General features: G+C 36.1%; 1 protein-coding gene across 6 annotated transcripts in view; it reads left to right on the top strand.

The window, feature by feature from the left end:
• The window catches only part of GABRG2 (gamma-aminobutyric acid type A receptor subunit gamma2), a 108,524-nt gene extending 84,209 nt beyond the window's left edge, over positions 1-24,315 (top strand). For 3 of the 6 annotated variants that reach the window (XM_049647830.1, XM_049647828.1, XM_049647831.1), the window contains 4 exons: positions 6,486-6,638; positions 19,799-20,004; positions 21,977-22,000; positions 23,407-24,315. In XM_049647830.1, the coding sequence (XP_049503787.1) occupies positions 6,486-6,638; positions 19,799-20,004; positions 21,977-22,000; positions 23,407-23,682 (659 nt within the window). In that variant the 3' untranslated portion in view covers positions 23,683-24,315. The remainder of the gene's footprint in view (positions 1-6,485; positions 6,639-19,798; positions 20,005-21,976; positions 22,001-23,406) is intronic. The other 3 variants (XM_049647829.1, XM_049647827.1, XM_049647826.1) reach the window with 3 other exon arrangements.
• Positions 24,316-25,447: the final 1,132 nt, after the last annotated feature.

Genomic DNA, 25,447 nt, shown 5'->3' with positions numbered 1-25,447 from the left:
GCTTAAAGAACATGAAGGAAACAGTGAGGTTTAGGTTAAATTCAGATTATAGACAGCCTCTCATGCCAGACTAAGGGGTCTGGACTGTGAGGAGGAACATGGATCTCTTTAAGGCTCTCAAAGATTGGAATATTTATGCAGAAATTTCAGAAATGTTTCTTTCCAGAAACTTAATTACGGTACTGAGCACCTGACTGGCTCAATCAGTTGAACATCCAACTCTTGATTTGGGCTCAGGTCATGATCTCACGGATGATGGGATGGAGTCCCATGTGGGGCTCCACACTGACAGCACAGAGCCTGCTTGGGATTATCTCTCTCTTTCTCTCTCTGACCCTCCCCCACAGGAAGGTGCACTCTTGCAAAATAAATAAATAAACTTAAAAAAAAACATGGCATGTTATCATGTATATGTTTTGATAGACCCTTTGCCATTGAGTAGTGATGCCATATCCCTAGGTCTTTCTTAGCCTGAGGAGTCTTTGATGGCAAGGATTACAGTTTAGTCGTGTTTCCCTTCCCCTGACTTCACAGGATCTAGTTACTGAAAGAATGTTGAATGTAATTCCAGAAAAGTTAATAGGACTCTGAGCATCATTGGGAATGGTGGGCAGGTGATGGACACAGAAACACATGGGAACAGCTTGTATAGAAGTTATCAGCCATTTACCATTTAAATTTTGAAGTCATTACTTCCCCATAATACTCTAGAGTCCATAAGCTCAGGGACTGTGATTCTGCCCAAGGTATGCTACTCATTCTTTTGAGCACACAACAAACCTGGAGAAAAACTTCATGCCACTTGAAAGGCAATATTTACAAAGCATTTTTTGGGGAAAAAGTATTTATTCTAGGTATCTTGAAGTTAAATATGTTTTTGAAAAAGCTATTTCCATATTACCTTTCAAAAAGTGAAGTATACCCCCACCTAGAGTGTGCAGCTCTTTGTTTACATGTTGTCTGTACTGTAAATTATTTGTCCCCCAATGTAATAGGCTGAAAATGAAATACTTTCACTTGGCCTTTCACTGATCACTACCAAAGTTGAGACTCTTCATTTATCCATTCATTTGCCATTCATTTTGTTTAACCTAGTTAAAAATTTGGGTTTCTTTTCTCAATGATTAATGGGAATTGTTTATGTATCAGTGATATTAGCCTTTGACTTCTTATTTTGGAGATAGATTATTCGGTTGTGGTATTTTGCCTTTTAAAATTGCCTAAAGCATTCTTTAAAAAATTTTTTTTAAGTTGTCATCTGTCTGTCTGTCTATCTAGGTAAGTAAACTCTCTCCCCAACCTGGGACTAACTCACATCCCCAAGATTGAGAGTCACATTGCTCTACCAACTGAGTCAGCCAAGCACCCCTAAACCATTCTTTATAATATGGGAGTTGTACCTTTTAAAAAAAATTTTTAATGTTTTGTTTTAGTTTTGACACAGAGAGAGAGAGACAGAGCATGAGCGGGGAAGGGGCAGATGGAGAGGGAGACACAGAATCTGACTCTGGGCTGTCAGCACAGAGCCCCATGCACAGCTTGAACCCACCAACTGTGAGATCAGGACCTGAGTCAAAGTCAGATGCTTAACCAACTGAGCCACCCAGGTGCCCCATGAGTTCTTTTACATGCTAAAGATGTAAATTTTTTTCCATTATGCTTTTTATGTTTTATGCCTTTTTACAGTAAGATTATAAAGATATTCTCTTATAGTTTTGCCTTGTGTAGGATTTATATCTCTTGTAGTTTTCCTTGTGTAGGATCACGCTTGGATCTTCAGTCCATTTTAAATTTATTTTTGTGAGGTGATTTACAGATCTAATTTAAAAACAAACTCCCCAAAGGAAAATGTGGCCAATCAACTCTCCTGCTTTCCTATGGCCAAAAGCAACCTCAGAGAAGGATACCACAGATTCAAGTATTTAATAAGGGGTGATAAAATTAGATCTAATGCATTGTCTCAATACATGTCTCTATCTTAATTATAGTCAAAAGAAAATTATCTTTTCCCCATTTAATCTATTTAATTTAGAATAACTTGTGAGATTCCATTGGTCTTAATCTCCATATTCCCTAATAGAATGCTCTATGCATAGCAGTGATTCAAAAATGTTTGTTGATTTAAATAAAGAAGAGACTATGAAAAAAAATGTAAAGAAAAGCATAGTACTAATAATGCCTTCAAGTCAATCTAGTAGAATAATATATACTCTATTCAATGATATTTAAGTGGAATAAGAGTCATGAGTGAGGAACAAAGTGAAGTATTTGTTTTACTCACCGTCCTGACAAAGTATTGATGATGTTGAGATAATATACGCAAATCATTCAGCCCCAGTGTCTGTACACAGTAGGTCCTTGTTACTATATGGTAGGTAACCAGAAAATACTTGTTTTCATTATTTCAGATGTTCATTGGGGTGGAAGACTTTTCTACTGTGGAATCTTTAAGTTTTTAGGAAATAGTTTTATATATGAAATAAAATACTAAACACCCTAATAAACGCTGAATTTTAAAGGTTTAATATGATTAACAACATAGCTTAAAAAAATGAAATTCATTGTTAATTGACATTGATGGTCTCTTCATAAAACCAGACATAAGAAGCTTATAAAACAATAAAGAAAGAATGGACCTTAGTGGGTGTCATTCAAATTCTTTCCTCTCTTTTCAGTTATAGCTTGTGTCTATTATATGCTGAATTAGGACACAAACAGGGACTAAACTAATTTATAAAATGCTATGACCTTAAATATCATATGTTAGAATAAATCAATAGATGAAATATATTTGAAGTGGGTGAAATAACCACTTTTGACTTGGTTGGCATTTAAACCTTTTGGGCTTAGGAATCACTGATGTGGCACTTTCAGAGGATTTGATTTTATAGGCTTCTTGGCCCAGAGTTTTTAAAAATACAAAAAGGGATGTGGCCTTAGAGATAAGACAGGCATCAGGCTGTCACTGTGAAGCTGCTTTGCTTTTAAATGGCCTGTTCCCAAGTTTGAATTCATAATCTAGTGGTGGAAAAGCTTTGGATTTTCTGGCAAAGATGAAAGATGCTCAGAAGCTATTACCTTAAAATAGAAATTGATAGATAAATAAGCTATGGAAGTTTAGATTCTGACCTGAAAGGAAGTGGAGAATTGAATTAGATAATTATCTTGTTAACTTCAGACAAAATTAAAGTTCACCTTTAAAAGAGTCAGATCATTAATGCCAAAGTATAGATTCTCATTCACTTACATGATACGAAGTAAAACGAAGTTACTAATATTGTGTAGATTTATTTAAAATATTTTAATTTGTAAAGTCTCACTTAAACACGTGTTTAAAATGTGCAGAAAACTCTCAAGGACTCTGAAAATAGGGAGAAAAAGTGCCACTGAATATTAATTATTTAAAAAGAAAACCTTGCCTTGTTTTTCCTATCTAGCATATGAGAACTTGAATTTGCCTTTGGTATTCTGATCAAAGAAACAGGAAAGAAAAAGACAGACATTCCTAGGGATAATCTCAAATGAAATGTTTTTACTCCACGATCATAGCCCGTGTCTGTTATATTCTAAATTAGAAGAAAAGCAGAGACCAAACTAATTTATGAAATGCCATGACTTTACAGAGCTTAAGTTCAGATAAATCGACAGAGAGAAGCATAAACTAATCAAGACCTACTTACTATCAGTGAGAAATTCCTACCTTTATGTCTTCAGGAATAGTTGCTAAATAATGGCTACTCATTGATCTCTGAGAGGGAACTTGTGGTCAAATGGAAGCTGAATTTCCCAGTTAGTGTCTGGGTCACTGTCACTGACTTAACCAAGCCTGACTTGGACAAATGACAGTACATTAATCCACCAAAAGGCAGTGTTAGGAGGTTTCATAACGCCACTTAGGAAACTGCAGGATTAGAGGAAAGTCATTACTCCTTGGAGGAGTAACCAAGGGGGTTTCCTGTCTCATCAGCTTGGAAGGGTGTGGAATGACACTTGCAAGTGGGAAGGAAGACCTGGACTGAGGAGTCATAACTCATTCTGCTAAGTCAGTCATCTCTGCCTGAGGCTTCTAAAGTACTTGATTTTCAAATTGAATCTAAATCTCCTAAATAAGTAGAGAAACATAGGCACAAAGCCAAATAATTAAACCAAAACACAGGATTTGTATTTTGTTCTTTATGTATTCTATGACAAATTATAATTTAGTAAAGAAAAGAAACAAGATTTGAGAAGTGGTCTCAGGTTCATCTCCCATTGCAAGAGCAGACATAGTCTTTGAAACTAATATTCTCTAAGAGTGTAAAGAAAATATAAATGTATAGTAACTGAAATGTGTCTCCATAGCATATTATCTAGTTAAAAAATGTAATTCCCTAAAATTTCACTTGGAATCATACAAAATGCAAGACATGATTCTTTCTTTTGATCATTCATTCAACAAATGTTACTGAATACCTATTTGGAGTCAATTAGGATGCTAGGTACTGATAGTGCAACGGTATGCTAAAAGAGACACTGTGAACTCGTGCAATAAATTCTAATAGGACACATATTTATAAAAATAGCCACACATATGAATGAGAAACTAAGAATTGCAGTGTTATGAAGGAAAGCCATAAGATTCAATGAAACATGAGAAAAATGTCTCAGCATAGAAATTTGGTTATAAACCGGGTAAAATAGGTACTTACTGGTGTCAGTCACCAGCATATTGTTCTGTGGCTTGCATAGAGAAAGGTCCTGAGAATAAGAGGACATTGTTACAAATCTTAGGGTTCATTATAGGCACTGTTTCCTTCCCTACCCAGGAAGCAAAAAGTTTTATATTGTATATATTTAAGTAGGCATCCAAGGCACCATCAAAAAACACCTCAAAGAAAGAAATATTATCAATATGCTCGAAAGGTTTCCTTTCATCTAGTGGTCACATTACTTATGAAAGGATCAGAAGTCAGTTTAATCTGTTTTTTTTTTAACCCAAATGGGCAAAAGATAGTTTTCAACATACCCCTTGTACAGAACTCTCAAATGTGTGAACATGAGAATTCAATATATGCTTATTTTCAAATGCTTTGCAGTTTTTTACTGAAGTATAATCGACATAAAATAACCTACTGGCTTTAGGTATACCTCATGGTGATTCGGTATTTTTATACATTACAAAACGATCTCCATGATACATCTAGTTAACATCTGTTACCATATAAAATTATTACAATATTATTGGCTATATCCTTACGGCTTATGTTTTATAACTAGAAGTTTGTAACTCTTAATCACCTTTACCTATTTCACCTACACCCAACCCCTCCCCACTCTGGTAATCAGTTTCTGTTTCTGAATCTGTTTCTGTTCTGTTTTTAGTTTGCACGTATAAGTGAAATTTGTCTTTTTCTATTTTACTTAGCATCATACCCTCTAGGTTCATCCATGCTACTACAAATGGCAAGATTTAATTTTTTATGGTGTAGTAATATTCCATTGTACATATATTACATCTTCATCAGTTTATCTATGGATGGACACTTAGGTTGCTTCTATATCTTCGCTATTGTAAATAATGCGGCAATGAATATAGAAATGAATATTTCTCCTCAAATTGGTGTTTTTGTTTTCTTTTGGTAAACAGCCAAAAGTAGAATTGTTAGATTGTATGGTATTTCTATTATTGATTTTTTGAGGAACCTCCATACTGCTTCCCATATTGGCTGCACCAAATTATTTTCTCAGCAACAGCACACAAGGGTGGTTGACTTTTCTCCACATCCTTTCCAATAACTTGCTATTTTTTTCTTGTCTTTTTGATAATAGCAAATCTGCAGGTATGAAGTGATATATCACTGAGGTTTTGATTTGCATTTCCCTGATGATTAGTGATGTTGAACATCTTTTCTTGTGCCTCTTGGCATTTGTAGGTCTTCTTTGGAAAAAATGTCTTAAGTACCACCCATTTTTTTCATTGGATTTTTTATATTAAGTTATGTAAATGCTTTATATATTTTGGATATTAACCTCTTATCAAATATATCACTTGCAAATATCTTCTTCCATTCAGTAGGTTGTCTTTTCATTTTGCTGATGCTTTCTTTCACCACTGAAAAGCTTTTCAGTTTGAAGTAATCTTGTTTATTTTAGCTTTTGTTGTGCTTGCCTGAGACTGGTCCAAAAATATGTTTAAGACTGATGTTGAAGAGCTTACTGCTTATGTTTTCTTCTAGGATTTTTGTGGTTTCAGGTCTTACATTCAAGTTTTTAACCCATTTTGAATTTATTTTTGCATATAGTGTAAGGCATTCATCCAGTGTCATTCGTTTGCATGTAGCTCCAATTTTTCCAAAACTATTCATTGGAGACTCATTGTACATTTTTGCCTCCTTTGTCATTGACTAATTGACCATATCAGCATGGGTTTATTGCTAGGCTTCCTATTCCAAATGCTTTTCAGTTTTGATAAGGGTTTGCATGGTGCTATCTTTGTTCTGTTCCAGGAGATTATGTGGTCATGTCTGTCTACTTTGACCTGAGCAGAAGAATGGGATACTTCACCATCCAGACCTACATCCCCTGCACACTCATCGTTGTCCTATCCTGGGTATCTTTCTGGATCAATAAGGACGCTGTTCCAGCCAGGACTTCTTTAGGTGAGACACATTCCTTTGTGTTTTAGTGTTTCAAGTACCCAATATCAATAATCTTCATTCCCCTAAGTTGATTTGCTTTTACCTCAGTCAGCAATTACATAGAAATGCTGTTATGTTATGCTGTGTTATGTCATGTTATGTCATGTTGAGAGAGAGGCAGAGAGATAGAGAGAGACAGCGAGCAGGAGATGGAGAGAAGGAATCTTAAGCAGACTCCTCAGTGCAGAGCCTGACACAGGGCCCAATCTCATGACCCTGATATCATGATCCGAGTGAAATCAAGTATCAGACACCCAACTGAGATACCTAGGTGCCCCTACTATTTCATTTTGAAGAAAACTAGCATTAAAAAAAGTGTTTAAAAGTTTTCTAGTTCTAGTTTTCCTTAATTACCTTCATTTGCTTTCTTTGGCAAATTTTCTTAATAAATTTCAATTAACTAGGAAAAAAATCAAACTTCTAATTTCAACAGATTTTTGTTTTGGTCTCTGGGCAGCTATATTTTGGAGCTGCTCACACAAGCTCATAAGAGCTCATTGTGTTTATTATTTCCAAACGTTGTATTGAGAGATGTCACATTGGTAGACTGAAGTCAGCCAAGGTGAGAGTATTAACATCATGGAAATAGGCAAACACTAAAAATCAGGACTGCCTTTTTTTCCCCAGTAAATTGTCACACATTTACCAGTGCATAACTGATGTCTATTAATTCCAACATCCACAATTATTATGACATTTGAAGACATATACACAGCCATTGGCTCTGTGTAGAAGAACACATTTAAAATGCCATTTTTGAAAAAATACCTGTAACATTTTTGGAACACCACCATTCACCCCCCACCACACACACACACACACACACACACATACTTTTAAGATTATTTGAGGTTGCTTGATGTATTGTATATGTGATATTACCTTGGATTTTCATACATCTTTCCTCATGTGAGGAAGAAGGTTCACATAGATTATTACAAAGCCACAGACTCACAGGGACATTACAGTCTAGGTCCATGAATGATATTTTCATACTACATAAAATCCCTTAGATAACTAAGAATAGAGCTGTCGAAAGATGAATTATAAAATCACAATCCTCTTTCATCAGCTCTGTGAAAACTAGAACCACATCTCTTGCTCAGTCTTTGGCTAGAGAGTCAATACAATTGCAATAGTCAGGAGCTTGGGTTTTAAAATCCAATAAATCTGGATTTCAACCCACATGTATAATATAACCTTGAAAATGCTCTTTAATTTGTATAAATCACAGTTTCTTCAAATGGAGAACATATATCATTTTCTGTACCTAACTTGTAGGGTTTTATTAGGTTACATAAAGTTTTCTATGTAACACATATGAAATATAGTAAGGCCTTAGAAATGTTAGCAACTACAGGTGACCCTTGAATAATGTGAGGATTAAGGGCTTTGACTCCACCTGTGCAAAAATCAATGGATAACTTCTAACTCTCCCAAAACTTAAGTACTAATAGCCTATTGTTGACTGGAAGTCTTACCACTAACACACACATTGTATGCTACATGATCTATGTACTGTATGATCTTATAGTAAAGTAAGGTAGAGAAAAGCAAATGCTAAGAAAATCGTAAGGAAGAGAAAATACAGTACTGTGCTGTTTTTATTGAAAAAAATCTGAATAGAGTGGACCCATGTAGTTCAAGGGTCAACTAGATAGTCATTTTCAGACAAAATGACCTGTACCAGGTTATTAAAACTGAGGGCAAAAGATATTATGGGAAGAAGACATCATTTGCATGTTTATCCTCTTCTAAACCTAATTTATTTTCCCATCTGTTTCAAAATAATTTTATTTTGATTTTTCTGTTATATGGAGTACTTTATTACAAGTCCTATTCAAAAGTTATGAGATCTTGTCTGATACTTTAAGCTGAAACAAATCCAAAATATGTTGAGACTATTACTTTAGGACCATTATGTCACTGTGATTAGAATGCATTGCATTACATGCTCACATGTCTGTCTCTCACAACAGAATGTAAATGTTTTTTTCATTCCCAGTATAGTGCCTGGTGCATAGCTGGTACCTCAGTGATTATTCAAGTAATGTATGCTCTTAAGAATGGATGGAACAAATGCATTAATGCATTTCAATCTACCTCTATCAAAGATATTTTAAGGAAAAGCTTTTAAATCAATCTCTTCTCTTGAAATTCAGACTTCCACTGGTCAAAACCCCTCTTAAGACCATTTGGTCATTCATTTCGACCACCCATTAAGTGAATGCTCATTGGCAAAGCACCATGGTAGGAGAAGGGATCTAGGTGAGTGAGCTAAGGAATGAGGGAGAGGCCCCTGAACAAATAGCAGGTAGGTGTTCCTATTTGTTAATCTTTGACTACAAGTCCTGCATGTTTAATATAGCACCTGTGCCCTTTCTGCTCTTTACAAGTGCATATAGAAGTTGAAATGACAATAAAAATTATTATCACATATTTTAGGGGTAAGCAGAGGGCTGCAATGTTAAATGACATTAACAAAGTCACGGGACCAGCAGATAGTACATCTATCTGCACCTTGGATAATGGGACTTATATTTGCTCTGTGTGTGAGGCCTTGTTGAAGGCTGTAGTGGGGAAAGGTGGGCCAGCTGAACTGACACAATTTCTCTGCATTAACTTTGCTGTCTTCTCCTGATGTAGAACTTCTTAAATTTAACTGTGCATTTAAATCACCAGAGTGCCATTAAAAGTACAGCTGCCTCAGTCCAATCACAGGACATGTCGATTTCATTTTTGAAATCATGGCCTGGGTGTCAGGATTAAAAAGCAATTTTGCAGGTGATTCAAATGTGTGATCATATTACCTTTTCCAGTGTTTATAACCTAGAGTTAAACCAGATGACTCTAAACCCCTGTGGATCATAAGTTTCTTGCTGCAGAATAGTGATAGGCAAGTTGTTTAGTAAGTGAGATAAATATACCTGTGTGGCTCAGATTCTGGCTGCTTTCTGAGCTCAGACCACAAGGGCATGGGGGGAGCAGTTATTTTGGAGCTTGTACACTTGAATGTAGTTTGGTATGCAGGCGGTAGCTGGTAAACCTTAATCATGATTTAATGACGATGGATGGAATGGTAAAAATACCAGTTGGTATTTTTCACCTAAGTAACCTGAGCTACTTAAGTACCTATTTTTCACCTAAGTAATGTGAGGTGACATGTCTGAGAGCTTACTTGATGCCAAGACTGGAGGAATTGATAAAACTTGTGGATATTTTTCATCCATCCCAGGTAAGAGAAGTCTAATTCTTTGCTTGGCAAAACTGTGCTTAAAAACCACCCCCAGCTATCTTGTTGGTTGGTAAATGAGTTAAAACTACACTTGTCTGCCACTCATTGTTCTCTTTCCTGAGGCTCCCAGCAGAAACTTGAAAATATCATGGAACAGTTTCCTTAAGGTTCTTCTTTTAAATGGCTGTGATGAACTTCCAAGTAGCCTAAATAACACTTTCTCAACTTGCTTGATAAGTGTTTAACTTACATGTCAGATCTGTCAGATTTTCTGAAGTGAATTTATCTATGGTATCTACTATAAATACTGACATTTTCATTCCTCCATAGGTCAAGTGTGGCTTGAGGCCTGAATGTGAAGGGAAGGTCAGGTCCCAATTTAGTTTTTAAATTCTCCTCCCCCAAATATCAACTGTAATTAAGTAGTCAAGAACTTCTACATGAATTAATGCATAGACAACTAAAGTGAAGCTTTTTCAGTTTGAGAAGCAGACTATTCTTCTCTAAAAAAAATATCTTACATTTACTGATATCTTACTAGGAATTGACAGTTAATGAACATTACTTAATCTTCATGAGAATACTGTGGGGTCTGCCCCTCTCCACACCATCCCAGTTTGTAGAGGAGAAATTTGGCCATTGCTGAAGTTCTACCATGGCAATATGGAAGACCCACAGTCCACATCATCCCAGATTAGGAATATACACTAGCTTCCAAGTGTCTGGGGCTTCATGCTGCATATTAGATACATATTTGTAGAGAACGAAAGAATATAACAATGTGGGTCAGAACATAGCATTTTATTTTATTTATTTATTTTTTTTTTGAGAGCGAGACTGAGCGAGCATGAGTGGGGAGGGGCAGAGAGAAGAGTGAGACACAGAATTCAAAGCAGACTCCAGACTTTGAGCTGTCAGCACAAAGCCTGACACAGGACTCAAACCCATGGACCACGAGATCATGATCTGAGCCGAACTCAGATGCTTAACCTACTGAGCCACCCAGGTGCCCCAGAGCATTGTGCTTTAAATCAGATTCCACAGGCTTGCATCTCATCTCATCTCTGTCACTTACTACCTTGGACAAATTTCTTATTTTTTCGGTGCTTTTTTTCACCTGCAAAAAAAAGGGATAACAGTGATAATCCTCATTGTGAGGATAATACATCAAGTGCCTGACACAGTACCTGGCCAAAGAAGGAGATCCATAAATGTTAGCTGCTTTTATGTGCAGTTAAAACTCTCTCCTCCAAGTCATCAATATGAAATCCTATTTTCAAATGTAGGGTAACTGTCTCTGTCCTTTCATGTATACACTATTCATTGATTGCTTCATTTATGAACTCAAAAGATATTGAGTCCAAGAACTACACTTGTCCATAAAATTACAAAGGACATTAAGATAGAGGTCTTTTCTGTTGTCTCAGAGTATACAGACTAGGAAGGGAGATGGGTTATTCCATAATAATAATATAGGAAAGAGGATAGGATTTATAACTGCAGTTCCCTGATCGTTCCTCCCTCTCTGTGAAAGGCTACTCTTTTCTGTGAAGTGATTTCAGCCAGCACAGATCTTTCCCCTCTTGAGAATTTCATAACAGAAAATCAGAGGAAACTTGATTTTAACTAAGACATAATGGCCCAAGAGAGCCACACGTTTCTCGTGACTTATTTATTCTATAACTGGAAGTTTGTACTTCTTAATCCCCTTCACCTATTTTGCCTATATCCCTCCCCACCTCCCCTCTGACAAACACCAGTTTGTTCTCATGAGTCTGTTTTTATTCTTGTTGTTGTTTGCTCATTTGTACATTTGTCTTTAGATTTCACATATAAGTGAAATCATATGGCATTTGTCTTTGCCTGATTTATTTCACTAAGCATAATACCCTCTAGGGTCATACATGTTGTCACAAAAGGAAAGATTTTATTTTTCTTGTAGCTGAGGAATAGTCCATGGTGTGTACATACCATGTTATCTTTATCCATCCATCTATCAGTGGATACTTGGGTTTCTTCCATGTCTTGGCTATTCTAAATGCCACCGCAATAACCATAAGGGTGCACATATCTTTTTGAATTAGGGTTTTCATTTTTTTTCAGGTAAATGCCCAGAAGTGGAATTACTGGATAATGTAGTACTTCTATTTTTAGTTTTTTGAAGAACTTCCATACTGTTTTCCAGAGTGGCTACACCAATTTACATCTTTAACAACAGTGTGCAATGGTTCCTTTTCCTCCACATCCCTGCCAAGACTGTTATTTCTTGTCTTTTTGATACTAGCCATTCTGACAGGTGTGAGGTAATATCTTACTGTAATTTTGATTTCCATTCCCCTAATAACTAGTGATGCTGAGCATATTTTCATGAGTATCTCGGCCATTTCTGTGAGTCATCTTTGGAAAAATGCCTGTTCACATCATCTGATAATTTTAATTGGATTCTTTACTTTTTTAGTGTTGAGTTGTAGGAGTTCTTAATATATTTTGGATATTAACCCCTTATCAGAGATACCATTTGCAAATATCTTCTTCCATTCTGTAGGTTGCCTTTTTGTTTTCTTGATGGTTTCCTTTGCTATGCCAAAGGTTTTTAGTTTGATATAGTCCCAATTGTTTATTGTTTCTTTTGTTTTCCCTGCCTGGAGAGACATATTCAGAAAAAAATATTGCAAGGCTGAGGTCCATGAGTTTACCAGCTATGTTTTCTTTTAGGAGTTTTATGGGTTCAGGTCTTACATTAGATCTTTCATCCATTTTGAGTCTATTTTCGTAGATGATGCGGGAAAGTGATCCAGTTGCATTATTTTTCACATAGCTGTCCAGTTTTCCCAACACCATTTATCAAAGAGATTTTCTTTTTCTCATTGCATATTCTTGCCTCTTTTCCTGTAGATTAATTGGCCATATATGCATGGATTCATTTCTGGGCTCTTTTCTTCTGATCCATTTGCCTATGTGTCTGTTTTTGTGCCAGTACCATACTCTTGACTACTACAGCTTCATGGTATTGTTTCAAATCTGGGATTGTGATACCTCCAACTTTGCCTTTCATCAAGATTGCTTTGGCTATGAAAGATGTTGTCTGGCTCCACACAAACTGTAGGATTGGGAAAAACGCTTTTGTTACTTTGACAGAAATTGCACTGAATCTGTAGATTGCTTTGGGTAATAGGGACATTTTAACAATATTAGATCTTCCAAATCATGAGCATGTTCTATCCACTTATTTGTGCTGTCTTCAATTTATAATCATTTTCAGAGTCAGGTCTTTCACTTCCTTGGTTAAATTTATTCCTAAGTATTTTATTATTTTTGATGCAATTAAAAGGATTTGTGGTGGAGTCTTTAGGGTTTTTTGTATGTAGTATCATACCATCTGCAAATAGTTAACAGTTTTACCTATTCCTTACCAACTCAGATACCATTTATTTCTTTTTCTTTTTTTAAAAATTTTTTTAATCTTTTTTTTTTTAATGTTTATTTTTGAGAGAGAGAAAGAGAGCATGAGCAGGGGAGGGGCAGAGAGAGAGGAAGGCACAGAATCTGAAGCAGACTCCAGGCTCTAGGCTGTCAGCACAGAGCCCAACACGGGGCTCAAACTCACGGACTGTGAGATCATGACCTGAGCTGAAGTCAGATGCTTAACCGACTAAGCCACCCAGGTGCCCCCATTTCTTTCTTTTTCTTCTCTGATTGCTATAGCTAGGACTTCTGATACTATGTTAAATAAACGTGGTGAGAGTGGACATCCTTGTCTTATTCTTCAGCTTTTCACCATTATGGTGTTGGCTGTGGGTGTTTCATATATGGCCTTTATTATGTTGAGGTACATTCCTTCTATACACATTTGGTTGAGAGTTTTTATCATGAATGGATGTTGAATTTTGTCAAATGCCTTTCTGCATCTATTGAGATGATATGATTTTTTAAAATGATTTTTATCTTTCATTTTGTTAATGTAGTGCATCACATTGATTGATTTGCACATACTGAACCATCCTCACATCCCTGGAATAAATATCACTTAATAGTATTGAATGATCCTTTTAATGTATTGTTAAACTCAGTCTGCTAACATTTTGTTGAGAATTTTTGCATCTATATTTATCAGGAATATTGGTCTGCAATTTTCTTTCTCTCTCTCTTTTGTAGTGTCTTTTCTGGTTTTGTTATGAGGGTAATGCTGGCCTTATAAAATGAATTTGGAGCATTCTCTTCTCTTCCATTTTTTGAATAGTTTGAGAGGAATAGGCATGAAGTCATCTTCAAGTGTTTGGTAGAATTCATCTGTGAAGCATCTAGTCTCAGACTTTTGTTTCGAGTTTTTTTGAATACCAAATCAATTTCATTACTAGTAATTAGCCTGTTCATTTTTCAAATTAAAAAAAAAACTAATGTTTATTTTTGAGAGAGGGAGAGAGAGTGTGAGCTGGGGAGGGGCAGAGAGAGAGGGAGACACAGAATCTGAAGCAGGCTCCAGGCTCTGAGCTATCAGCACAGAGCCTGACACAGGGCTCAAACTCACGAACTGTGAGATCATGATGTGAGCCAAAGTCGGATGCTTGATCAACTGAGCCACCCAGGTGCCCCATTAGCCTGCTCATTTTTTTTTTAATTTTTTTTTTTAACGTTTTATTTATTTTTGAGACAGAGAGAGACATAGCATGAACGGGGGAGGGGCAGAGAGAGAGGGAGACACAGAATCGGATAGCCTGCTCATTTTTTAAAAAATCTCGTCCTGAGTCAGTCTTAGATGATTGTAAATTTCTAGGAATTTATCCATTTCTTCTAGGCTATCCATTTTTTTGGCACACATTTTTCAAAATAGTCCGTTATTTTTTATATTTCTGTCTTATCAGTTATAACTTCTCTTTCAGTTCTGACTTTGAGTCCTTTTTTTTCTTGATTAGTCTTACTAAAGATTTCTCAATTTTATCTTTTAAAAGAACAAGTTTTAGTTTCTTTTCCTTTTTAGTCTCTATTTCATTTATTTCTACTCTGATCTTTATCATTTCCTTCCTTCTACTAACCTTAGGCTTCATTCTTCTGTTTCTAATTCCTTGAGGTGTAAAGATAGATTTGAGATTTTTACTTGAGATTTTTCTTGTTTCTTGATGTAGGCCTGTATTGCTATAAACTTCCCTCACAGAACTGCTTTTGCTGTCTCCCAAAGATTCTGAACCATATTATTTCTATTTTCATTTGTCTCTAGGTATTTTTTCATTTCCTCTTTGATTTCTTTCTTGACTCATTTGTTCTTTAGCAGTAGGCTTTGTGTTTCTTCCAGTTCTTTTCTTATAACTGATTTCTACTTCATTTTTTTATAAAGTATTTTTTTAAGTTTGTTTATTTTTGAGAAAGAGAGAACTAGCAGGGGAGCGAGAGAGAGAGAGAGACAGAGAAAGAGAGAGAGTGGGACAGAGGATCCAAGCAGGCTTTGTGCTGACAGCTGAGAGTTTCATGCAGGGCTCAAATTCACAAACCGTGAGATCATGACCTGAGCCCAAGTTGGATGCTTAACAACAGAGCCACCCAGGTGTCCCAATCTCTACTTTCATATAATTGTGCTTCTTAAATTTATTAAGACTTGTTTTGTGGTACAATGTGTGTTCTATCCTTAGAGAATGTTCCATGTGCACTTGAAAAGGATGTGTATTCTGCTGTTTTGGGATGGATTTTTCTGTGTATATCTATTAAGTCCATTTGGTCTAATATGTCATTTAAAGCCACTGTTCCTCTAACGATTTTCCATCTGAATGATCTATCCATTGATGTAAATGGGCTTTTAAAGTCCCCTATTATTATTGTATTACTGACAATTTCTCCCCTTTATGTCTGTTAATATTTATATGTTTAGGTGCTCCTATGTTGGGTGTGTGTAGATATTTACAAGTGTTAAGCCCTCTTGTTGCATTGGTCTTTTTATTATATGTAATGCCCTTCTTTGTCTTGTTACAGCCTTTGCCTTAAAGTCTATTTTGTCTGAAAAAAAAGTATTGCCATCCCAGTTTTTCCTACTTTCCTTTTCATGAAATATCTTTTTCTATCCCTTCACTTTCAGTCTGTATGTGTCTTTAGGTCTGAAGTGAGTCTCTTTTAGGCAGCATAAAGATGGGTCTTGTTTTTTGGTTTTTTTTTAATACATTCAGTCACTCTGTCTTTTGATTGAAGCATTTAGTCCATTTACATTTAAAGTAATTATCAGTAGGTATGTATTTATTGCCATTTTTAATTATTGTCTTCTCATTGTTTTATAGTTTTGTTTTGTTTTAATTTTGTTTTAGGGACGCCTGTGTGGCTCTGTTGGTTAAGCATCTTACTTTGGCTCAGGTCATGATCTCATGGCTTGTGAATTTGGGCTCCACGTTGGGCTCTGTGCTGATACCCGGAAGCCTGGAGCCTGCTTTGGATTGTGTGTGTGTCTTTCTCTCTGCCATCACCCACTCTCTCTCTCTCAAAAATAAACATTAAAAAAAATTTAAGTAATAATATTTTTAAATATTTATTTTTGAGAGAGACAGAGCATGAGCAGGGGAGGGACAGAGAGAGGGAGACACAGAATCCAAAAAAGGCTCCAGGCTCTGAGCTGTCAGTACAGAGCTAGACATAGTGCTTGAACCCATGAACTGTGAGATCATGACCTGCGCTGAAGTCAGATGCTTACCAACTGAGGCACCCAGGTGCCCCTATACTTCTATCTTCTTTTGCTCTCTTCCCTCATAGTTTGATGACCTTCTTTAGTGTTATGTTTCAATTATTTTCTCTTTATTTTTTGAGGGTGCATCTATTTTAAGTTTTTAGTTTGTGATTACCATGAGGTCCATATATAACATCCTAAGTATATAGTAGTCTGTATTAAGTTGGTGGCTGCTTAAGTCCAAATACATTCTGAAACACTACATTTTTACTCTCCATGTTTATGTATATGATGTCATATTTAACATCTTTTTATTTTATGTATTCCTTGACTAATTTTTGTAGATATAGCTGATTATACTAATTTTGCATTTTAACCTTCATACTAGCTCAATGATTAATTTGCTAACTTTAATGTATATTTGCTTTTGCCATTGAGATTTTTCTTTCTTTCATAATTTTCCTCTAGGTATAGCCTTTTATTTTCCACTTAAGAAGTTCCTTTTACATTTCCTGTAAGGCCAGTTTAGTGGTGATGAAATCCTGTAACTTTCATTTGTCTAGGAAACTCTCTTTCCTTCTACATAATAGCCTTTTCTGGTGGAGTATTGTTGTTTATAGGTTTGTTTTTCCTTTCAGCACTTTGAGTATCATGCTACTCCCTTCTGGCCTGCAAAGTCTCAGCTGAAAAAATTAGCTGATGACTTTAGAGGGTTTTGCCTGTTAGGTAACTGTTTGCCCTGCTCTTGCTGTTTTCTTATCTTAAATTCTGCCATTTTAATTATGTGTCATGGTGTGGACCTCCTTGGATTTGCTTGGGACTTCCTGGACCTGGATGTCATTTTTCTTTCCCAGATGAGGGAAGTTTTTAGCTGTCATTTCTTCAAATAAGTTTCTATTCCCTTCTTTCTCTCTTCTCCTCTGGGACCTCTATAATGCAAATGTTAGTATGCTTGTGTTGTCTCAGAGATCCCTTAACCTATTCTCATTTTTTCAAATTCCTTTTTCTTTTTGCTGTTCAGCTTGGGTGCTTTCCATTACCCTGTCTCCCAACTCACTCATCCGTTCTTCTGCATCCTCAAATCTTCTGTTGATTCCTTCTAGTGCATTTTTAATTCCAGATATTATATGCTCTGACTAGTTCATTATATTTTCTATTTTTTTGTTGTTCTCATTGTGTTCACTCACCCACCTCTCAAGTCATGTGACCATTACTTTGAACTCTTTTCCAGGGATTTTGCTTATCTCCATTTTGTTTAGCTCTTTTTCTGTGGTTTTGTCTTTCTTTTTTTTTTTTTTTGTTTGGAACATATTCCTCTGTCCCCTCATTTTGTGTAATTCTCTGTGTTTGTTTTTATGTATCAGGTAGGTCAGCTATATCTGATCTTGAAATTAGTGGCTTTATGGTGAAGGCATCCCGTGGTGCCCCACAGCATAATATACCTTTGTTTCCAGAGCCAGGTGCCCCAGAGATATCCCCTGTCTGTGCATCTTCCTGTTGTGGCTGTACTGCTGTGGGCACATTGGTGGGTGGGGTCTGCCCCTCACACAGCTAGCAGAGAGGCCTATTTATAGGGGCAATAGACTCTTTGAGGGGTCACTGGCCCCAACTTAGGCTACCTGGCTGGTTATGTCAGGACAGCAGTCACTTTGGAGGGGTGCCTGCTGAGGAGGGTGGATTATGTGGGATGGACCTATTGAGGAATGAGGGGGTGGTGCAAGTGCTGCTCACAAAGAAGAGAATTTCAGAAATGGTCCTTGCAAGCATCCAGACATCTAGGCTGAAGCATGCCAAGAAAAATGGCGCCTGTCAGTACCTCTTTTCCTGGAGAAAGCTTCTGCAGATTTCTGACCCTCTGGAACTATTTGAAAATCAGTCATAAATATCCTTTTCAAACTGGTTCTTCTGTGTTTGAAAAGTTGGCACTTTTCTTACTGCTTCTTCAGTGCTGGCTCTTTAAAAGTCAAGACTTGGTGTCCTATAACCTTCTGGCTCTCCTGGAGTTAAGCCATGCTGATTTTTTAAAAAAATGTTTATTTACTTTTATTTCGAGAGAGAGTGTTCACAAGTGGGGCAGGAGCAGAGAGAGAGAAATCCCAAGTAGGCTATATGCTCAGCATGGAGCCCAACATGGGTCTCTTATCTCACAATTGTGAGATCATGACCTGAGCCAAAATCAAGAGTCAGACACTTAACTGACTGAGCCACCCAGCTGCCCCAAGCCCTGCTGATTTTTAAAACCAGACATAGTGACTCATCTCAAGTGTAGGAGCCCAGGGCTGGGGGGCCCAGTATGGGGCTTGATCCCATTGTTCCTCCATGCTTCTGATATCCCTCCTACTTGTTGGTAGCTGCAGCAGTTAAGTTCCTCAACATATCTCTGTTCCTCTTACCCTTCTTGATGTAGCCTTTTTATTACTTTAGCTGTTAGAGAAGATCTGTTCTGCCAATCTTCAGGTCATTTTCAGAGTGAGTTGCAATATAGGTAGTTGTTACACTTTGGTATATCTGTGAGGTTGGTGAACTCATGATTCTTCTATTCCACCATCTTCTTTCTATATCATAGCCTTTAAAAAACTCATTAATCAGAACGTGTCACTTAGCACATCTCCTCTATTTAACAGCATTTAATGGATTCCCTTGTATTTTAAATGAAATGAAAACTCCTTTGCATGCTATGCATGATACAACTTCTGTTATCCCAGTATCACCTTGACACCCCTGCCTCTCCCCAGATGCTAGGTATTCTATTTTTTTTTTAAAAAGACATAGTGTCCCTTCCTCAATATCTTCCTTTTACTCTGCAATTAGCTAAAAGTTGGTGTCTTCTAACTTTTTAAGCTCCTCAATTATCACCTCTTCAAAGATGCCTTTCCTTAGCCTTCCATCGAACTAGGTTTTCAACACCTATGCTGTTATCCATGGCATGAACCATAATTTGTAATTATACTTTTCTTTGCTCACTAGATTTATAGTGTTCTTTGTCACTAAAATGTAAGGTACATAAGCTCAGGGAACATGTTCATCTTATTTTTCAGCATATACTCAGTGCTTGTCATAGTAACTGATACATGGTAGGCAGGCAATAAATATTTGTGGGCAGAGCGAATGGATTACACCTGTGCCTCCTTTCCCTTATTGAGGTTGCTTTTCAGCAGTCACAAAATAAATTTTGTTTCAGTAGTGACTCAGTTACCCAACTTGCTGATAAGGTCACATGGTCTGTCTTACTGTACCTTTCTTCAGGTATCACCACTGTCCTGACAATGACCACCCTCAGCACTATTGCCCGGAAGTCACTCCCCAAGGTCTCCTATGTCACAGCAATGGATCTCTTTGTATCTGTTTGCTTCATCTTTGTCTTCTCTGCTTTGGTGGAGTATGGCACCCTGCATTATTTTGTCAGCAACCGGAAACCAAGCAAGGATAAAGACAAAAAGAAGAAAAACCCTGTATGTATCATTTCCCATTGGGATCATGGAGATTTTTATGTAGAAGTCCACCTGGTTTTGTTTTTGTTGGGTCTTAGTCTGTCTGCAGACTAAACCTCAGTGATTTGGGTTCCAAAATGAAAACAGAATGTATGAGTTTGGCTAGGACATAAGAATTCATTTTGGTCATTAGTTATTTGGGAGAGACCTGATTCATGAAGGAAGACTCCCACTCTTCATTTCATGGGAATTATAAATATTCTGACACCTGCATTTATTTTCTATTGATTGTCACCTTTCTGCTCCTTACAATAACATTCTTAAGTTATTGTTATTTTAAAATAACATTTTCATTCAAGGCTTTCCACTAGGAAGCCATAATGTTCTTGAAACTTCAAAGATCACATTTTTGCAAGTAATTGTCTCTGTGCATGTTACCACCAGAGTACTACTATTGGTTTCAAACAAAAATGTATATCATTTTGTTTTTAAATGAAATGATACTCTATTGTTTGGGCAAGTTACTTAGCCTCTGAGTGTCTTTGTTTACTCATATACAAAATATGTATTTTTTTATAATAATTACCTCAAAGGGCTACTGTGACAATGAAGGTAAAAAGCATTACATGGTACCTTACAAATGGAAGTCCTTACCTTTAATAGTTGATGATGATGATGGTTGATGTTGATGATTTATACACTAACCGACAAGGATTGATTTCAATGATTTGGAAAAAGGTAGGATGACTTCACCTTGCCATCAAACTTTAAATAAAAAGGCACAGATAAACAAGCCTAAAGCAATTATCTTTTAATATGGATGTTGAAGAGAGCAAGTATACCCATTTATGCACCTGAATGTGGCCGGCTGGCTCATAGGAAGCCCTGTGGAAGTTAAGGTCCATTCCCTTCTAAGTCAGGGGCAAAGGAAGTCACCCTAGCCTCCTCAGTTTATAGCCCTTCCTTGTCGGCTGTAAGGGCCATGAGGGCCTTGATAGTGGCTAGTTATCTGGCCCACCAACTTAGGGGGAACTAAATTATAATGAGGAAATATAGCTGATTCTAGGTTGTATCCTGATGGATCTCCAGGAAACCTGGTGAGATTCTACAAATGGCATATATTTACTTGAATGTAACAATTTGCAACAGGTAAAGAAAAAAATCATCATTATTCTTGGTAATTAAAACAGAAATGCTTATCCTTAATTTCCCAACTATTCACTATGCTTTATGCAGTCCTTTCCTTCCCTTTCTGTTTTGCTTGTCTTTGCATTTTTTCTAACCTTATTTTATTTTTGTTGTTGTATTTTTAAAATTATTATTTCTCCCTATTCTTCACTTTCCATTATTTTTCCCAAGAATAAAGTTCTATACCATTCAGCATTATTACCTTCCAGCATTAATAAGGATGTGAGGGTGTGCTTTTAAACAAGTGTCCTTCGGAAAAAGCCTTTATGCCCTAACAGCTATATGATTGCAGAGGAGATTAAAGAAACTGAAAAAAAATTAAATTATCTGAGAATTTCATGGACTTCCCTATTTTAAGACAATCAAGTGATTTATCAAAACAGGAAAGAGACCAAGCTGTGAAGGAAAAGCTGAAACCTTATTTTTCCATTTAATATACTCTTTGGTTCATTCTATTAAGACTTACCTATTAAGGCTTCTTTGACAATAATTAGAAAATAAAAATCACAATACTTCTATGCAGGGAAGCCAGGCTATGGAAAGCTTCCTCACAAGTGGACAACACTGGCTTTTATAGTTAAGTAATTGTGGATTAATTTATTAAAATCCCCAAATTCCATTTTCCAATGTTAGGCATATACTTTATTCCAAGTTCAGAATTGTCCTTCTGTGTTTATAATTTCAGTTCATTTTACTTACTATGTTTTTAAAATGTATTTTTAATTTGTCTTATTTTGTCTTTTCTTTTTTCCTTCTTTTAATTAAAAAAAAAATGCAATTCTCTTTTCTGTCTACAAACCTAAAGCTTCTTCGGATGTTTTCCTTCAAGGTATAATGTTTTTGGAATGAAAATTCACTGCATGCAACTGCTGAATTTAATTATTAACGCTTACATGGTGTTTCGACTTCTTTTGTTTTTTAGTGAGTAGACCTTTAAGCATTCTACTAAAGATAAGGGCTTTGAGATGAAGAAAGCTTTATAGATTTCCAGAGTTGAGTCATCAACCCTACACTAATTCACAGAAGTGTTGACCCTATATGAAGCTCAAAAGCTGCAAACTCTATGAGATGTCCTTAGAAAAGAGGGCCTCTTTAAACATCAAAACCAAAACTTATCCTCTCTTCCCAGATAAAAATAGGATCCAATTTCACTGACAGCACCTAACATATATACTATATATGTTCTTAAAATGTAACTCTGTAAATCTGAATTCAAAATAAGATTTGTTTTTTGTTAAGTAAATTTAATAATCTCCATTGGTCTGAACCCTACCTGTCAGTTTTATAAAAATAATACTCTGTGAAATACTTTAAGTTAAAATATCCATCCCTTTCCTCTAGAATAATCCAGGGGCCTTTTGGCTCTATCATGCAATACTGCAATGATATTTCTTTTCCCAGTTGAATTCTGATAATTTTCTCAGAGACACTGGGATTTGTGTTTATAATATCCAAAACAAACTCCTCCAAATTAAATTAATCATTGAGATTTATAGTTATTTCATAATTAATATGATAGCAAAGATCAAATTATCATTCAGTTTATTGATATTAGTTTCTTCTCAAATGCTAAAAAGGTGGTAGCATTTTTTTTTTCTGAATGTTGACTCACATATAGGTAAACATTGCTGATGTTCTAAAGCTTCTAGATGGTAAATGTTAGACAAAGCACTATATGTCTTTAAAACATAAGCCATACCATTTGTGGCCTATACTTAGGAAACTCCTCCATTTGTATATATTTTAACATTTTCTTTTAATAGCATTTAGTACATTATACTTTGCTCAGTGTAATGGGGTTTACCATTTGCCTATAGGTAAGCATGACACAAAATTTGAGTTCAAAATTAATGCATTTTATTTCTCTGTTCTACTCACATGCAACACCATTAAATGCCTTCATGTAACCAACCTCACATCTAATATTTACTAGACTAAGATTCCATGTAGTTGTTTGATTTAAATCTTTAAACTTTGAGTTCTTTTGGTGTTCAATCTTCTTGCTATAGCTATTAGCTTGATGGTATTATTTTCAGCTGCACTGCTTAAGCTCAAAATTTGAAATCTGCAAATGTGCTATCCTTCTAAGTTCAATTTTACCATTGTAGATCACGACGTCATAGCAATTTCCTGAGTACTCATTTTCAGATTCATCATTCACATTGGTGACATTGTGGAGACTTAATCTAGGATTTATCAAGTATATCTAATTCTTCTTCCCTACCCTTGTCTCAGGCTCCTACCATTGATATCCGCCCAAGATCAGCAACCATTCAAATGAACAATGCCACTCACCTTCAAGAGAGAGATGAAGAATATGGGTATGAGTGTCTCGATGGCAAGGACTGTGCCAGTTTTTTCTGCTGTTTTGAAGATTGCCGAACAGGAGCTTGGAGACATGGGAGGATACATATCCGTATCGCCAAAATGGACTCATATGCACGGATCTTCTTCCCCACTGCCTTCTGCTTGTTCAATCTGGTTTATTGGGTTTCCTACCTTTACCTGTGAAAGAGGTATGGGTTTTATTGATGTGGGTCTTATTCACTAAATCTCATGGAGAGGAGATGTCCTTTCTAAAGTCCACTTAAATAATCCCCTGTGTGGTTTATGATAATTTGAATTTGTTTCTATGTTCTAACCTGCTAAATTGTATTAATGTCATATTGTTTGCGCCCAACTCTCCTGTGGTAAGTGTAATTTGAACTCTAATGTTTGCTGTGTTTCAAACCTGCAAGGCAGAGTGAAATTAGAGCAAGAACACTGAAATCAACAAGATACCTTTCGGCTACAACAACTGAAATAGTGAAAGCCATGACTGTTTACAGTGGTGGTGTCCTTAATCAATTCAAAATACAATTAGATGCAAAATGTCCAAAACTGTACCCTATGTTCATTTGGGGGCAGGTTGTGGTAAATTTGATCCCAGTAGAATATCTCCCTCATTTGAGAAAAATCACAAGTCACTTTAAATATAAGAGCCTAGACTAGAAATCTATTACACCTCTATCCCAAGATAGGAAGAAATTTTCCTCCACATCACATGTACAATGATGTAAATATTTCAATAACGTAGAATGCTTCAAGTTTAATGCATGCATCTCTTTAGAGCCAAAATAAATGGAATGAAGTTAACATCACAAAGCATTGTCTTTTATTCTGTGTCTTTGGGCAATAAAAGAATCATGAATGTAATGATAAGGGTTTGGGTTTGGAATTGGAGGGAGGAATTTTCTCTACCTTCTCCCTCACGCATGAAGATTCAAACAGCTTTTTTTTTTTTTCTTTTCCTTGTAGGACATATTAGAACACTTTAAGTAAAATATAGACTGAATAACTGACATTTGCCACTTCTAAATATGCCCAATTTCATAGAGTATAAAGTAATTGTATGTGCTTGCCGCTATTTTTTCTTCCTTTTAGGTTGATAGATTATAACAGAACTTATTCTCCATCTCAAGATCTGCTTCTAGTGATTGTGAGTGCCTTGTGGGCAGAATCCTTGTCATTTCCTCTTTGGGTCCTCAGCACCTTATATAGTGCCTGGCACATAGTTGGTGCTCAACAGATAGGGTTTGAAGTAAATTGGCTTCATATGCTTCTGTGAATCTCTCTGAGCTGGCCTGGAACCAGTGACTCATCTTTTGAACATAGGCATGGTCAAGTGATACTTGATCTTGTGAAAATGAACAAAAGGATCCAAAGAACTTTGCCTAAAATAAATTTTTGATAATGAACAATAATAGCCAAAGTTCATACTCCTTTTCAAATAATACTTAAGTCATATGTTTATGCAAAAAAAAAAATGAGTCTACTAGGGCATAATTAGAGTTTGTATATTTTTTTCCAGGTTTGGGGATGAGTTAGCTTTGACCCATCCACAATTCCACTTGAAGACATAGGACAGGCAAGAGCAGGATTCATACCTGACTAGTGTTCAGAATGTTGTTTTCTATGGTCTGTAAAAAAAAAAAAAAAAAAAAAAATGCACTGAAAATTAACTTCTAAAAATAAAACAAGAAATGAATGACTTACATGGAGGTTAAACCTATGACTGTGGCTTCTTTCAACTAAATGATAATCACATGAAGTGGTTGTCCCAGACTTCAAACATGATGAGTTGAGCTCCACCTTTAAGTACTCATCCTGAATCCCCTTTTTTCTAAAATAACACCCTTTGTCAGTTCTTCTTTATAGCAACCATTTCTTAAAGTCAGAATTCAATCATAGCCAGTATAACTTGATAGATAATCTAAAAATAGTAGAAAAGAAAGAG

Source organism: Panthera uncia (genome assembly GCF_023721935.1).
Source record: "Panthera uncia isolate 11264 chromosome A1 unlocalized genomic scaffold, Puncia_PCG_1.0 HiC_scaffold_17, whole genome shotgun sequence".
Taxonomy (NCBI): Eukaryota; Metazoa; Chordata; class Mammalia; order Carnivora; family Felidae; genus Panthera; species Panthera uncia.
The sequence above is the reverse complement of the archived record's forward strand: the minus strand, read 5'-3'. Positions and strand labels throughout refer to the sequence as shown.